The 15,279-nt window shown below is 36.3% G+C and overlaps 1 protein-coding gene across 1 annotated transcript in view; it reads left to right on the forward strand.

Moving 5' to 3' along the window:
• UQCRC2 (ubiquinol-cytochrome c reductase core protein 2) overlaps positions 1-15,279 on the forward strand; it is a 21,762-nt gene continuing 6,483 nt past the window's right edge. Inside the window, exons 1-10 of the mRNA XM_074206757.1 lie at positions 1-125; positions 2,581-2,667; positions 2,770-2,919; positions 4,997-5,061; positions 5,192-5,248; positions 5,356-5,480; positions 6,155-6,252; positions 9,721-9,778; positions 10,033-10,128; positions 12,365-12,564. Coding sequence (XP_074062858.1) covers positions 93-125; positions 2,581-2,667; positions 2,770-2,919; positions 4,997-5,061; positions 5,192-5,248; positions 5,356-5,480; positions 6,155-6,252; positions 9,721-9,778; positions 10,033-10,128; positions 12,365-12,564 — 969 coding nt within the window. The 5' untranslated portion in view covers positions 1-92. The remainder of the gene's footprint in view (positions 126-2,580; positions 2,668-2,769; positions 2,920-4,996; positions 5,062-5,191; positions 5,249-5,355; positions 5,481-6,154; positions 6,253-9,720; positions 9,779-10,032; positions 10,129-12,364; positions 12,565-15,279) is intronic.

Consider the following 15,279-nt stretch of genomic DNA (forward strand, 5'->3'; position numbering starts at 1 on the left):
AAGCGCGGGGACTCCTGGGAAGCGCGGGTCCTCCGCCACCATCTTCCTTTCTCTGAACCGGGTCGGCTCGGGGTCGCCAGTGAGTCGGGGCCATGAAGCTGCTCGCGGGCGCCGGATCCCTGTCGGTGAGCGCGGCCAGCTTGGAGGGGCGTGATGGGCTCCCGGGGGGGCCCGGGGCGGCGGGCCGAGGCCCCCCTGCCTGGCTGCCTCCTCCGCTTGTCCTTCAGCTGAACCCTCCAAGGGAGCGGGCCCACGGGCCCGGGGCGCCGGATGCGGGGGGAGCCGGGGGGCCAGGGAGCTGCCCCCGACCCAGGGCCGCGCCTCCTGCAAGGCCGGGAGCGGGGACTAGTGAAGGTCACGGCCGTGACCCCGCGGGGGGGCGGGGCAGAGCCGGACCCCAGGCCGAGGCCCGGGACTTGGGTGACATGCCCTCCTCGGGGTGCTAACGTGGCTGTGCAAGGCGAACCCCCCCTTCATCCTCTGAGGGCAAAGCCGGGGAGCCCCGGCCCCAGCTTGCCACCCCTCCTCAGCCTTCAGCCCTGCCGTGAGGACGAGGTTTGGGGTGAGGGACACCCTCTCCTCCGTCCTCCAGCTCCACACGTAAAGACTGGACTTGCAGGTGTTAAGGTTGACTCCATGGTTGTTAGTGGCATCAGTTTTTCTTAAGGTCCAGAGTCCGGTAAAGAGGATAGTAGTAGTTCAGGACATGTAGCGTCTCCGGGCCTGGCCCAGACCGCTTCAAAAATATGTTGTTATTTTATTCCATGAAGCTTTACCCCACTGGTTTCCATTGGGGGAGAAAGTAGAATTTGTGGTCCAAGAATTTAAGCATTTAAATTATAATCACGAATAGTTATGAATTGGAGGGTTGTGTTGAGGGGATTTGGGGAAGAAGTTATAGGGTGGCTAGGCAAAGTGCATAGCAAGGCCCAGTCTTACAAGATCAATCCCAAAGTAATTTTACAGGAGGATGTGGACAGGGATTATGTACAGGACTATATTGATATGAACAAGTTGCAGTCTGCATTTTTGGTAGAATGCTCACGTTAGTGTCACACCGTGGTTGGATTGGACACGGATTGGTTCACCATATCTCCAAGTACTAGAACTAAGCAAGTTTAGAAGTAAGAGAAGAAATCAGAGGAAGTATATTCCTTGATACAGTAAATGATAAACATAAAATTAACTAGTTTAGGAAACCATATAAGCTACAGATATAAAAATAGTTTTAATTAAATGACTTTTCTGGCCATTTCTAAGTTAGTGTTCCCTAGTTGTCTGAAGTCCTCCTACTAAAAATATTAAATAAAAGTTGCTTGATGAACTCTACTTTGGAGGTGTCAAACTGTGACCAACTAAATAAAAATGTAATTGGGAAATGTTTAACAAAAATAAAAATGCAATACTATATGGGTAATGTTAATTTGTGATTTTCTAAGACAATATGTTGCTCATAGGGATCCTTTTCAGTTTTAAGTTTTATACCATTGCTCTAATGGATTCTTCAGATGAGTGCTGTTTAAGTAAAAAAAAAAAATCTTTTCCCATTTTCTTTAAGTTCACTTTCATGTGATGACCTTTTTTTTGATAACTGAATAGTCACATTTCAGAACCCAAAGAGATCTTAGATATCATCTACCTCTGTGCCTGCATATTATTATAAAGCAGGAAACAGAAACTGAGAAGTTGAAGTGACTTGACCAAATTCAAAGAAGAAATTAATGATTGAGCCAGTCTGACTCTTGTTGCTTAACACCCTTCTTTTTGGGGTTAGCTTGAAGATCAAATGAGATTAATGTATATAAAAAATGCTTTCTAAGTCTCAAAGCATTAGAAAGAACTAATATTCTTATTCCTACTATATTGTAGTGCTTCCTCTTGAATTATGAAATACTATTTTTAAGTCTAGCTCCTCAGATATGTATCAACTAATCTGAATGAATGAGATTTATTTACCACTTACTACATTCAAAGCATTGTGCTAAGCTCTAATGATATAAACACAAAAGTAAGACAATCCCTGCTTACAATGAATTTATGTTTTAGCTACTAGTCTGGAGTGGCAAGATGCCCTTGTCCTTAGGATGCAGCAGCAAAGCAGATGGTTAATTCTTCTCCTCTAATGTCATTTCTACTGAAAAAAGCATATCGGTTTCTGATTTTTTTTAACCTTTTGGCAGTGTGTAGTACTTTGGTGACAAAAAACTTTCTTTTCTGGGTCTTTGAGAGCAGTTGGAAGGAAATAAAACCACAGGAGCATTGATTCCAAGATTCCTGGGCTTTCCAACAAGGTCCTAGAGAAAATGATGATGGTGGTATAGTGGTGGTTTGACTTACATGGCTAAGTTAAGGGCATGTCCTGAGTTTTCTAGCTTTGTGATTTGGTGTTGTTGGTTTACTTGTCTAGTCAGAGTGATTTTTGTGATGTGACACTCAAATAGGTTCCAACTTGTATTTCATTCATATAATTTTGGTTTAATAGTTTACAAATTATAGTACTCTTGGATATTACTTTTAGGTCCTATGATTTTATAGAAAGCACTATTGATGTGAGGAATATTTTTCATCTTTTATGTTTAGAGACGATTTTATTCCCTCAAAGTTGCCCCAAGAATTAAAGCCTCTGCTGCAAAAGCTCCTGTTAACCTCCATCCTGAAGAACTTGAGGTAAATCTAACCAAACCTCACAGATGATGGTTAAAAAAAATTATTTCATTACTTCATTATAAGAAGTCATTATTAACATCATTGGCTTTGTTTTGATTATAGCTAACAAAGTTACCAAATGGCTTAGTGATTGCTTCTATGGAAAACTATGCTCCAGCTTCAAGAATTGGTTTGTTCATTAAAGCTGGCAGTAGATATGAAGATTCTTCCAATTTTGGAGCCTCCCATTTACTTCGTCTTGCATCCAATTTGGTAAAGATCCTTTCTTAATGAATTTGATTTTTTTTAATTGTATTTATTAGATCACATAAATGTTTACAAACAAATCTTCTAGTACTGTACTTTTGGCATAATTTATTTTGTAGCAAACTAATGTAAATAATTCATAATAAGCTTTAAAATTTAAATAGTGGTGAATAGGCAGCTATTACATGCAAAGTATAGTTGAATTATTATGCTTAAAAACAAAAAAATAAATCTATAAATTTTAAACTGAAGTAAACCATTTAGACATGTTGACACATCAGAAAATCTAGTCCTACAAAGAATTGAATATATCTAACCTTAAAAAAATTCTCGGTTAATTTGAAGTCTGTCCTTTTGAAAAAAATACTATATGCATTATCTGATGCCTGAATGTGACAAACCCAAAAAAACACATTAAATACTCTTTTCTTGAAATATGTTGATTTGAATGATTTTTAGTCACTAAACTAATTATTAGAAGGTAGTTTATATCTTCAAGGTTAACTTATTCAGTGTAGTTTGAATATTATCTTTCTTGGAATACATATTCACTCAGATTAACTTGTTAGCAATTTAAATGTTGTTGAACTATGTTTTTCCTTCTGTCATGTTTCCTAATAAATGCTCTTTCTTGGCCTCTGTGACTAGATGAGCTAAGAGTAATCTTTTTTTTTTTAAATTTGGCCTGTGTGAGGAAAATAGTTACATATGCATTTGACATATGCCTTGGACACTTTTTAATTCCTTAAGTCCAGCCAGCGACTTCTTTAGCAGTTCCCCTTGGTATACTAAAATATGCTTTCTGTAGAGTTCTAGTATTTTAAATAATTTAATAGAAATTTTTTGCTTGATTAAAACTAAAGAAAAAATATTTCAGAGCCTCTCATCTTTGAAGTCATTGATTTGAATCAAATTACAACCACTTGATGGCTTTTCAGAGAGAGAACTATAAGAGATCAGCACAAGTTGTTTTTTATGTCAGTGTTTTCATCTTATAATTTCTTTTTCCCCCCCAGAAGTACAGGGCAAATTAGCATTTATTGTAGAATCAAGGTTTAATTTACCTTTTGAAACTATGAAGTGCCATCATACATGCCGTATTTTATAAATAAGCCATTAGACAGGGGCTTTATTATTTAAATATATAAATGATATGGGGCAGCTAGATGGCACAGTGGATAAAGCACCAGCCCTGGAGTCAGGAGTACCTGAGTTCAAATCCAGCCTCAGACACTTAATTACCTAGCTGTGTGGCCTTGGGCAAGCTTACAAAAAAAAAATTAAAAAAAACTAAATATATATATATATATATATATATATGCATATATATGTATATGACTTATTTTTTATAAAATCCTGACCATCTTGGAATCACTGCCAACAAAATACTATGGCAAAATACAATGTAAATGAGATAAAAGTCATTGTGAATGATAATACTTACAACCTCACATTTTAATAGTTTGTGATGCTTAAAAGATAGTTGCCAAAATAGCAACACTAATGGCCTTTTTAATAAATTTAAATTTTATAATGCAGTGGAAAGAGGTCTGGATTTGGAGTTAGAGGACTTGAGTTCAAATTCCACTTCTGCTTTTTGTCACCTATGTAACTTGAGACAAACCTTTTTACTATGGGCCTCAGTTTTCTCCTCTGTAAGATAAGATGACTGAATCAAATCTCTAGGGTCACTACAACTCTAAATGTAGGAACCTATGATTCTCTAGAGCAATTGTGGGTTTGCCCTTTGAAATTTTCATTTATATCATTATGGTTATTAAGTAATTTGTTCTTTGGATTCTGTTTTCTTTACTTCAGACAAGTCTTTCTATATTTCTTGGAATTTCTTATATTTGTCATTCTTTATAAGTTAATAATATTTCATTATACTCACATGCTACAATTTGTTAAGCCATTCTTCCCTTAATGAACAACTATATTTCTAACTTTCTTAAGGGTTCATTGGCTTACTAATGGCTTTAATTGCATTTTATTTTGGATATTTGTTACTATTCTAATATCAGTAAATGTATTATTTCAAAATTATTGATAAAGAAGACTTTTCTTTTTTTTTTCTATAAAGACTACCAAAGGAGCTTCTTCTTTTAAGATAACCAGAGGGACTGAAGCTGTTGGTGGTAAATTAAGGTAGGTTAAATAAAATACATAGATCTACTCATTGAAGCTAAATAATGTTGGCTCTGTAAGGTGGTCACATTATAGAAAATTAATTTATTTTACTAATTCAATCGCTGACCTTAATGTATTTCTTTTTCAGTGTGACTAGTACAAGGGAAAACATGGCTTATACTGCAGAATGTCTCCGGGATGATGTGTTAAGTATCATTATATTAGATCTGTTACGAAGTCTAGCCTTTTTTTTTGCAAGGTTTTATTTTAGGATTATGGTCCCTAAATTATTTGCTTTTTTATCTTTCACAGAGATATTTTAATGGAGTTCCTGCTCAATGTCACTACAGCACCAGAATTTCGACGCTGGGAAGTAGCAGCTCTTCAGTCACAATTAAAGATTGATAAAGCAGTTGCTTTTCAAAACCCCCAGACTGGTAAAAAAAAAAGCATCTTGTTAAACTATAGATTTTTTTTTTCTTAGGTTTTTGCAAGGCAAATGGGGTTACGTGGCTTGCCCAAGGCCACACAGCTAGGTAATTATTTAATTGTTAAGTGTCTGAGACCGGATTTGAACCCAGGTACTCCTGACTCCAGGGCCAGTGATCTATCCACTGTGCCACCTAGCTGCCCCTAAATAATGTAATTTTAAACCTAAAAAAAGGACTTTAGAGATCATATAATCTAATTCTTTATATTTTAGATGAAGAAACTGATTTAATAAGTGTAAAAGGCTTAGGCAAGGTTATACAGTTAGAAAATTACCAAACTAGGTTCAGAATCAGATTTCTTAATGCCTAGGGACTAGTGATCTTTCCAGTGTTACAGTCCTGGAAGCCATGAAGGGAGCAAGTATATTGCTTTCCTGCCAAAGGAGTTTTGTACTCTTGAGATATAAACTCCTAATGAGTGTGATACATTTATGGGGAAAAACTACCATTTCCTTAGCCAGCAAGCAGAATTTTATATTTGTTAATGAGCAACCATAAATTTCAAGTTTTAATAGTACTTTAGCAGAATAGAACAGAGGACCAGATACTCCTTTTTTTTTTAGTTCTTTACTATCTTCATTTTAATCTGTATTAGTGAAATTTTTTCCTGCTCTTTGTAGGTATGATTGAAAGTCTGCATGCTGCAGCTTATCGGAATGCTCTTTCTAATTCCTTGTATTGTCCTGATTATAAGATTGGGAGAATTACTCCAGAAGAGGTACTAATATAACATTTTGTAATTAATACTGTTGTTTTGATATTAAATTTGTTATTTGCTATTTCTGTTTTTAGAACTATTTTTGATTTTTTTAATTAAGCTTTTAACAAAATTCTATTTAGAAAATCCTACCTAGACTTTTATTTTAAATTATGTATCCTACTGTCACTTCTCTCAGAAATTGGGATGTTTTAGAATTTATTACCCCATTCCTGATTAGAGGCGTTTTTTGAGTTTAAATGTCACCTTCTCTGATGCTTCATCCTAGGCTTGTCATTTGGTAGGAGGTGGGTAGGGATTTTCTAGAATCTCAGAGTTGGGAGGGATTTCCATTGGCCATCTAGTCTAACCTTGTGAACCTTTAAAATATCTCTAACAAGGATCAGCTAGGTGCCACAGTGAATAGAGGGACGGCCCTGGAGTCAAGAGGACCTGAGTTCAAATCTGGCCTCAGACACTTAATAATTACCTGTGTGATCTTGGACAAGTCACTTAATCCCATTGCTATGAATGAATGAATGAATGAACAAGCAAACTTTTAAGTGTCTCTAAAAACTATTCACTCTTGAAAACTAATACTGAGAAACATCTAGTGCCAGGTCCAGTGATAGGTACATACATTCCTGTAGTCCTTTCAGTCAAAGGAGTCTTAGTAGTAGATTGCTTGTACTTAGATGATATGAACTGCATTAGAACTAAAGATGTTTAGTTATCTGGATCATATCCACTTGGGGAGAGGGGTGCTGCATAAGAGGGGCTACCTCTAGATGGGTAAATTGTCAAAACTTCTGCCCCAATAATTAGTGAGATCATACTTGTGAGTAGCCACTGTATTTCTTTTGGGGGGGGGTTGTTTTTGTTTTTTAGTTTTTTGCAAGGCAAATGGGGTTAAGTGGCTTGCCCAAGGCCACACAGCTAGGTAATTATTAAGTGTCTGAGACCGGATTTGAACCCAGGTACTCCTGACTCCAAGGCCAGTTCTCTATCCACTGCGCCACCTAGCTGCCCCCAGCCACTGTATTTCTAACCTGGAAAAAAAAGGGAAGTCTGAGTCCCAAAGGGAGAAAGAGAGACCTCCTATCTCTTAAATCAGCTCATTTCACATTTGGATAACTCATGATTTAGAAAGTCTAGGTTACTGGTGAGAAGCAGGTAAAGGTCCAAGTAAAGGCAGCATAGCATGAAATGGTCTGAGCAATAGCATGGAAGCTGAGGCTTTAACGTATATAAAAAAAAAGCTGCAGGCAGAGTCCATTCTATTAGTGGGGAGAAGTGATATCTGTTGTCATGTATATAAATACTTTCCAGTTCACTAAGACCTACTAGACCTTGTCTTCTGCTAACAGTTCAGATCTATAAAAGCAAGTATTAAAATAAAAATACTAGTTTTAAAGTTTATTTAATTAGAAATTAAAGATTCATCCTCATTTCAATTTTAATCAACCACTACAAGAAAACAGATCACATTTTCCCCCTTCTCTTTTTGCTTACATTGTTTTGTAAGAATGTTGATTCAGGAAGCCCCTTATCATTTAAAAATCATTTATTAAGAGTTTGTCTGGGGGGCAGCTAGGTGGCACAGTGAATAGAGCACCTTAGTTTATATCCAGTCTCAGATACATAATAATTGCCTAGTTATGTGACCTTAGACAAGTCCCTTAACCCCATTGCCTTAAATAAATTAAACTAAAATATCACCCCTTCCACAGAGAGACTGTATTCTAAGGGAATTAAAAACTGTATACAAAGTAAATACAAGGTACTGGAAAGCAAGATTTCCGCATCTTGAACTGGGTCTTGAAGGAAGTCAGGAATTCTGAAGGTCAAAAGTAGAAGGGGAGCATGTCAGACCTAGTTGATAGCCTAGGCATGAATATGAATGTGTGAGGGCACAGAAGGACTAGAAATTGGACTATTATAACTAGATTGTAGTGTATGTGTAGCACAATAATATGAAAGAAGACTAGAAAGATAGGAAGGATGGGGGAGGTTGCAAACAGCTTTAAATGCCAAATAGAGGAATTTGATCCTAGAGGTAACGGGAAGCCATTACAGTTTCCTGAATAAGAAAAGTGACGTGATCAACCCTGCACTTTAGGAAAACCACTGGTGGTTATATGGAAAATAACTGGAGTGGGGAAAGGCTTGAGGCAGGGAGACTAATCAGGAGACTCTTTCATTGAAAGCTATTTGAGTTAGAAAGGAGGCAATCTGTACCTAGTTGCTATGAAAACAGTAACAAAATCAGCTATATTGGGTAAGTGAAAGTGAGTATGATTCCAAGGTTGCAGATCTGCATGTCTAAAAGGATAAGGTTGACCTCAGCAATAATAGGAGGTTTGGGAAATTGTGGGTGTGTGATTTGGAGAAAGATAATGAGTTCTGTTTGGGATGTGTTGAATTTGAAATGCCAATGAGACATTCAGTTCAAAAGGTTCAGTGATAATTTGTGATGCTATATTCTAATTGAGGAGATAAATGAGAGCTGCATAGGTAGATGTGGGAGTCATCTGTACAGAGATGATTATTGAACCCATGGAGTTCATGAAATCATCAAGTGACTAAATAGAGAAAAGTGAAGAGAGCCAGAGTTAGTGGGCATGGCATGGATGAAAATCCTGAAAAGAAAACAACAGGAGAAACAAAGTTGAAACCCCAGGGAAGCAAGGAGGTAGTCACAGTGTCAGATGCTGGATAAGTCAAGAAGGATAAAGATTGCATGGCCTTTTGGGTCACTCACATTTTTTATCACTGCAATACAAATAGAATTTTCTGATTTTTAGTGGTTAAGATCATGTCTAGAGCATTTGTAAAATGAGAGGTTTAGACTAAATGATCTAAAAGATGTCTTACAACTCTAAAAGTCAGTTCTGCTATAACTCAATATATGTATTCCCATGCATGGTAAAAGATGGGCATTGGATTTGTGGATACAGACCAACCCATTTCCTCCTTCACCAAAAGATATACAATAAATATGGCACTTAGACACATTTGAGATGGTTAAGTGGTGGCGGATGTAGAGTGGGTGTGCACAAGGTCACAAATGTTAAAAAAAAATAGCAAAACACAGTTTTGCAGAGAATTTTTGCAAAGTGCTTTCTTAGGACAGAATTATCCAGTATATAGCTGGTACTATATAAATGCTTATTCGCTTTCTTTCCCTTTTATAGGAAAACATACCATGACCTGAAGTAGTAATTGGTAGATTTTTGAAGTCTGTGCATTTTGTGTATTCCTTTGGGGCTTGGTTCACCTGGGTGCAGTTTTCTATGTTGACCATTTTTCTCACAAACAAAATCAAACTTAAGCAAATTTGAAATTCACATTATGTTCAAATTAGTTCCTAAATATCCATTGTATCAGAGCAAATTTGTATATTCAGAACAAGTGTTAAAATAGATCACTATGTTTTCTTAAATTGTTTCTATTAATGTAAAATAACTTAAAAAGTTTTCCTTTCTTCAGCTTCATTACTATATACAGAACAATTTTACAAGTGCAAGAATGGCTCTAGTTGGACTTGGTAAGTCTTTTTAGCTGTCTTTGATTGCCTAACAGTTTACATGTATCAGCCTGACTATAGTGTGGGATTTGATTGAATAATGGGTTATAGATAAATGGGAGATTTGTAGTCAATTGGCTTCAAATATTGTGATTACTCTTTGTCTTAATTTCTAATGAAATTTTAAAGTCATAATCTGGTATTTTATTTTTATAGATATAGTGTTTGAATTTTCATTTTATAAAGCCCCAGTGACACATATCTGTTACTTATAGGTATAAACCATACTGTCCTGAAGCAAGTTGCCGAGCAGTTTCTAAACATGAGGGGTGGGCTTGGCATGTCAGGTTCAAAGGCCCACTACCGTGGAGGTAGGTATTTTTTTATTAATTTTGATTTTATTAGAAAACATAAAATTAGACTCTCCAAATTCATACACAGGCAATGTCCAGTATAATGGAAACTGTGCTAAACAGGAGCACCTTGTCCTCTGAATCTTTTCTCTGGTATTTATTAGCTTTTTGAACACCTCTGAGCCCTTTTATTTGCTGGTACTGTTTTCTTGAGGAAAATGAAGGAAATGACTTACTTTACTCCTACTACTAATATACACCCAGCTATTTGATTTTGGATAAGTCAGTTCAAATATTTGGATCTTAGTTTCTTTATAAAATAAACAAGTTAGACAAAATTATCCCAACCTCAATCAATCACTTAACATTGTTAAAGGGGCAACTCCATTTGAGGCACTGTGCATGCTGGGAAAAATAAAGAGGCAAAAGACAGGATTTGTCCTCGATGTGTTTACAGTCTGATGGAGAAGATAATAGCAAACTATATACAGGATATTTAATCACAGCCGGTTTATACCCAGCAAGCTATATACAGGATAAATAGGACATAATAAAAAGAGGAAATGTTGGAGAAAGCATCTTGTAGATGAGATGAGATTCTAGTTGGGACTTTAAGGAAACCAGAAAGGTCAGTAATTAGAATGAAAGTAGAGAGCATTCTGCGTATGGAAGATAAGGAGAGAAAATAACCAAATTGAAAAAAAAAAGTGTCTTGTTGATGAAACCACCAGGAGGTGAGTGTCACTGGATCAAAGTGTACATCTCAAGGTGAAAGAATAGAAGGTAGAGAGGGAAAGGGTAAAAAGGCTTTGAATGTCAAACAACATTTTTTATTTGCTCCTGGAGGCAATAGGGAGTCATTGGAGTTTGCTGAGAGTTAAGGGGAGGCATGGAGAAGTGACATGATCAGACCTACAATTTAGGAAAAGCACTTTAGTAATCACATGAATGGAAGATGGATTAGAGTGGGAGAGACATGGACCCATCAATAGGCTAATGCAGTAAACCAGGTTTGAGGTGATAAGAACCTCCATTAGAATGATTACAGTGTCAGAGGAGAAGAGGGTTTGAGAAATGTTGTAAAAATAAAATTGACAGATCTTAGCAAGAGCTTAAATAGGAGGAAGGTGGGGGGAGTGGGGGAGAGAGAAAAGCAGGTGGAAGAATCCAGGTTATCTCCCTAAGTTGTATGTCTGAAGGACTAGGAAAGAAATAAAAGTTTAGGGGGGGGGTGGAAAATCAATATTATTGTGGATATATTGACTTTAAGATGTCTATAGGACATCCATTTTGAGGTGTCTGAAAGGACTTGGTGTTGTGAGATTGGAAGTCATCAGAATTTCAGGCAGGGAAGGTAGACTTGAGAATCATCAACATAAATATGGTAAATTAAATGAGAGTTGATGAGGTCATCAAGAAGAGATAGGAGGCCCCAGGACAGAACTCTTGAGAGACACCTATAGTTAAAGACTAAATGATGATTCAAGTAGAATGAGAATCACAAGAAAAAAGTATCAAAAAGGAATGATTGACAAGTGTCAAAGGCTACCATGGGTCTAGAAGAATGAGGATTGAGAAAAGACCATTGAATTTGACCCTAAGATCATTAGTAATTTTGCAGAGAGTGGTTTTAGTGGAATGATAAGGTCAGGAACCAAACTTAAAGGGTGTAAGAACGGTGTGAGAGGAGAGGAAAGTGAATTTAACAAATAACAGCCTTCTCAGAAAGTTTAGCTACATTAAAAATCGGGTTGGGAGGATTAAGTGGATTTGTTTTGTTTTGGTTTTCAGTATAGGAGAGATGGCAAGTTTATAGATGATAGGAAATGAGCCAGTAAACATATAGAGAAACTGAAAATAAGTGAAAAAATAGAATGACAAAGGGGTCAGTCTCTTGGAGGAGAAAGGATAATGGAATGGGATAATTTGAACAAATAGAGGGGTTGACCTTGCCAAAAACTAACACCATTTCATGCGAGATGGGGATGGAGGAGGAATGTGGCATAAGGCACCTAAGTGATAGGAGATGAGAACCTCTGATTCTTTTTTTTTTAAACCAACTTAGTCCTTAAAACAAGTCCTAAAATATCTTCAGGTTGATACTTGAAAGTATTGAGTGGGTTAGCTAGTTTGAAGGGAAATTTGTTCCTTTCTTGTCTCTTCAGTCATCCAAATTGAGATACAATACTTCAGGATGAGAATTTTAAAACAAAATCAAAACCTAATTAACCTTTTGCTTTCTCTCCCTCCCCAGGTGAAATTCGAAAGCAGAATGATGATAGTCTTGTCCATGCAGCCATTGTGGCTGAGGGGGCTACCTTGGGAAGTGCAGAGGCAAATGCATTTAGTGTCCTTCAGCATGTCCTTGGTGCCGGGCCTCATGTTAAGAGGGGCAGTAATGTCAGCAGTCAACTGCATCAGGCTGTAGCCAAAGGAACAAACCAGCCATTTGATGTTAGTACAAACTTTTATTATCTTTATTCTCAAAAATTCATATTAAAGTATTAATATTTAAAACATCTTTAAAAACTGAATGATCATGCTTAATTTGACATATCTCCTTTCTCCATCTCTTTGATGTAAAACCTATTTTAGATAACTTATGCAAAAGGAAAAAATATTTAGAACTTCCAAATTCCATACTGAATGCTAAATATTCCTTTTTTTTTTTTTTTTAGATTTTTTTTTTCCTCCTTGTTGGGCTATTTTTTTCCCCTAAACTTAAAGGTTTAGGATATGTATAGATTACAGCTAGTCTTTTGTCTTTAGGGTTTTTTCTGTCTCTTCTCAGTTCTACTTTTAGCTCTTACTTCTTCTGATCTGAATGCATGCTATTCTACCTCCCTGGTTCTGAGGTGAAGTAAAAGAATGGCAAAGTTTCTTATTTTACTTCTTTAACACAGTACCATTTTTTTTTTTTGACAAGGATGGTTAAGTACTAAAATGATGTAGAACCATAAAATCAAAATAAAACATCTTTTTCCTGAAAAGAAAACGCAATTCCCTTTTTGATCATTAAGAGCCATTGTGTCTTTGAAATTAATCAGGCCTTTCCTTAGAGCTTTTTAGGCCTACTAAGTATAAGGAAAAGGAAAGAACATCATTATTCTCATTGACTTATCAAATCTTTAGTTATTTGATAATCTGATGGCACTTAATTATGTGTTTTATATTTTTCTTTTTTTTTTTAGGCAAATGAGGTTAAGTGGCTTGCCCAAGGCCACATGGCTAGGTAATTATTAAGTGTCTGAGACCGGATTTGAACCCAGGTACTCCTGACTCCAGGGCCGGTGCTTATCTACTACGCCACCTAGCTGCTCTTTTTTCTATTTTTTTAATCCTGTAGAATTGAGAAGTAAAGCTGTTCTTTTTAATACAGTTCCTTGATTATTTTCATTTGCATCACAGTCTTCCTACTATTTCCCTTTATCTTTATGCCCATTGACTCTAATGAATGTTAGCAATAATATTTTCTTAGGTCAAAATGAATCATCAGTTTGATAATTCTGGTTCAGTATTTGACCAGGTGTAGATATTTAATTTTTAAATTTTATTTAAGGCAGTGGTATTAAGTGACTTGCCCAAGGTCACACAGCTTAAGCATCTGAGGCCGAATTTGAACTCAGGTCCTCCTGACTCCAGGACTGGTGCTCTATCCACCTGTGCCACGTAGCTGCCCCTGGTTATACAGATGTTGAGACAAAAATATATACAGAGAGCTGTCTATGTTTATATAAGTTTTATATAAGGATTTGTGGTGTAGAAGTTTCCTCTTATAGAAATTTTAATCACTATGTGCATGCAATAATGTAGTAAGAACCCTAATTATCTTGAGTCTCAAATTTCCAACCACTTCAAACATCTTGAGCACTTAAAAATGATGAAAAGATGCCTCTAAATAGAAAAAATTTTTAACAGATTTTATGCATTGTAATTTATTGGGGGCTTCAAGTCATCCTCAGACCATCAGACCATTTTGCATAAAGATAGTAGATTAGAATCTGAGGTTACAACTACCAACAAAAGAAATAGACTTAGACTTAGGATTTTTTTTTTTAATATTAGGGGCAACTAAGTGCAGTGGATAGAGCACTAACCCTGGAGTCAGAAGGACCTGAGTTCAAGTCTGGCCTCAGACATTTATTAGATGTTTGTGTGACCCCATTTCCTCACAAAAGCCAATATACACACACACACACACACACACACACATATGTGTAAACAAGAGTATATGTGTGTGTGTGTGTGTGTGTATTTTCCAATAGCTTTATGGTCCAAGGATAAGTATTTTTAAAAGAAAAATTACATGGGGCAGTTGTGTGATGCAGTGAATAGAGCACCAGCCCTGGAGTCAGGAATTCAAATTCAGCCTCAGACACTTAGTAATTACCTAGCTGTGTGACTTTGGGCAAGTCACCTAACCCCATTGCTTTGCCAAAAAGAAGAAAAATTGCAGTATCACAGTATTTTTTTTAAATGTTTCAAATGACTAATAAGAGAAATTCAATTAAAACAATTCAAGTTTCACTTCCCATTAGCCTGGGAAAGATAATAGAAAAGGAAATGACAGTTGTTGGGAGGTAGTATCACAAGCACAGTGATGCTGTTAGTGAAGTGATCCACCAGTTCTTGAAAGCAATATGAAACAGTAATGCAGTTCATTAAGCTCTGAATACCCTATGAATAGCACTCCATGACTTGACTTGTATCCTGAAAACATCAATGAAGAAAGGACCCAAACATACAGAAATGTAGGAAAAAACTCAAGCACAGCTATACAAATTATGGTATTATGAATTAATGAAATATTATTTTATCATAAGAAATAATGAGAAAGGAAAAAATTCCAAGAAACTTGAGGCTTTATATAAACTGTTGGAGAAAGACATGAACAGAATCAGAACAGCTTATATGATTATTAGAACTATTAATGCAGTGACCAATCATGACTATAAAAAGCTAATGCTGTTATACTTGCCACCTCTTTTCAAAGGCAGCAATGTGTTGATTATATTTGTTAAACATAAGGACTTATTTTTATTGAGGAAGAAGGGTGGGTCAGGAATCAATATAGGGAAGGAAAAGAGAATTAATGAATTGCTTTTGTAAAAAATAAGCAAAGGAAGTTCAGAAGGGAATAGTATTGGGATTATAATAAATAAAAAAATC

The sequence above is a fragment of the Macrotis lagotis genome, chromosome X, assembly GCF_037893015.1.
Source record: "Macrotis lagotis isolate mMagLag1 chromosome X, bilby.v1.9.chrom.fasta, whole genome shotgun sequence".
In the NCBI taxonomy this organism is placed as follows: domain Eukaryota; kingdom Metazoa; phylum Chordata; class Mammalia; order Peramelemorphia; family Peramelidae; genus Macrotis; species Macrotis lagotis.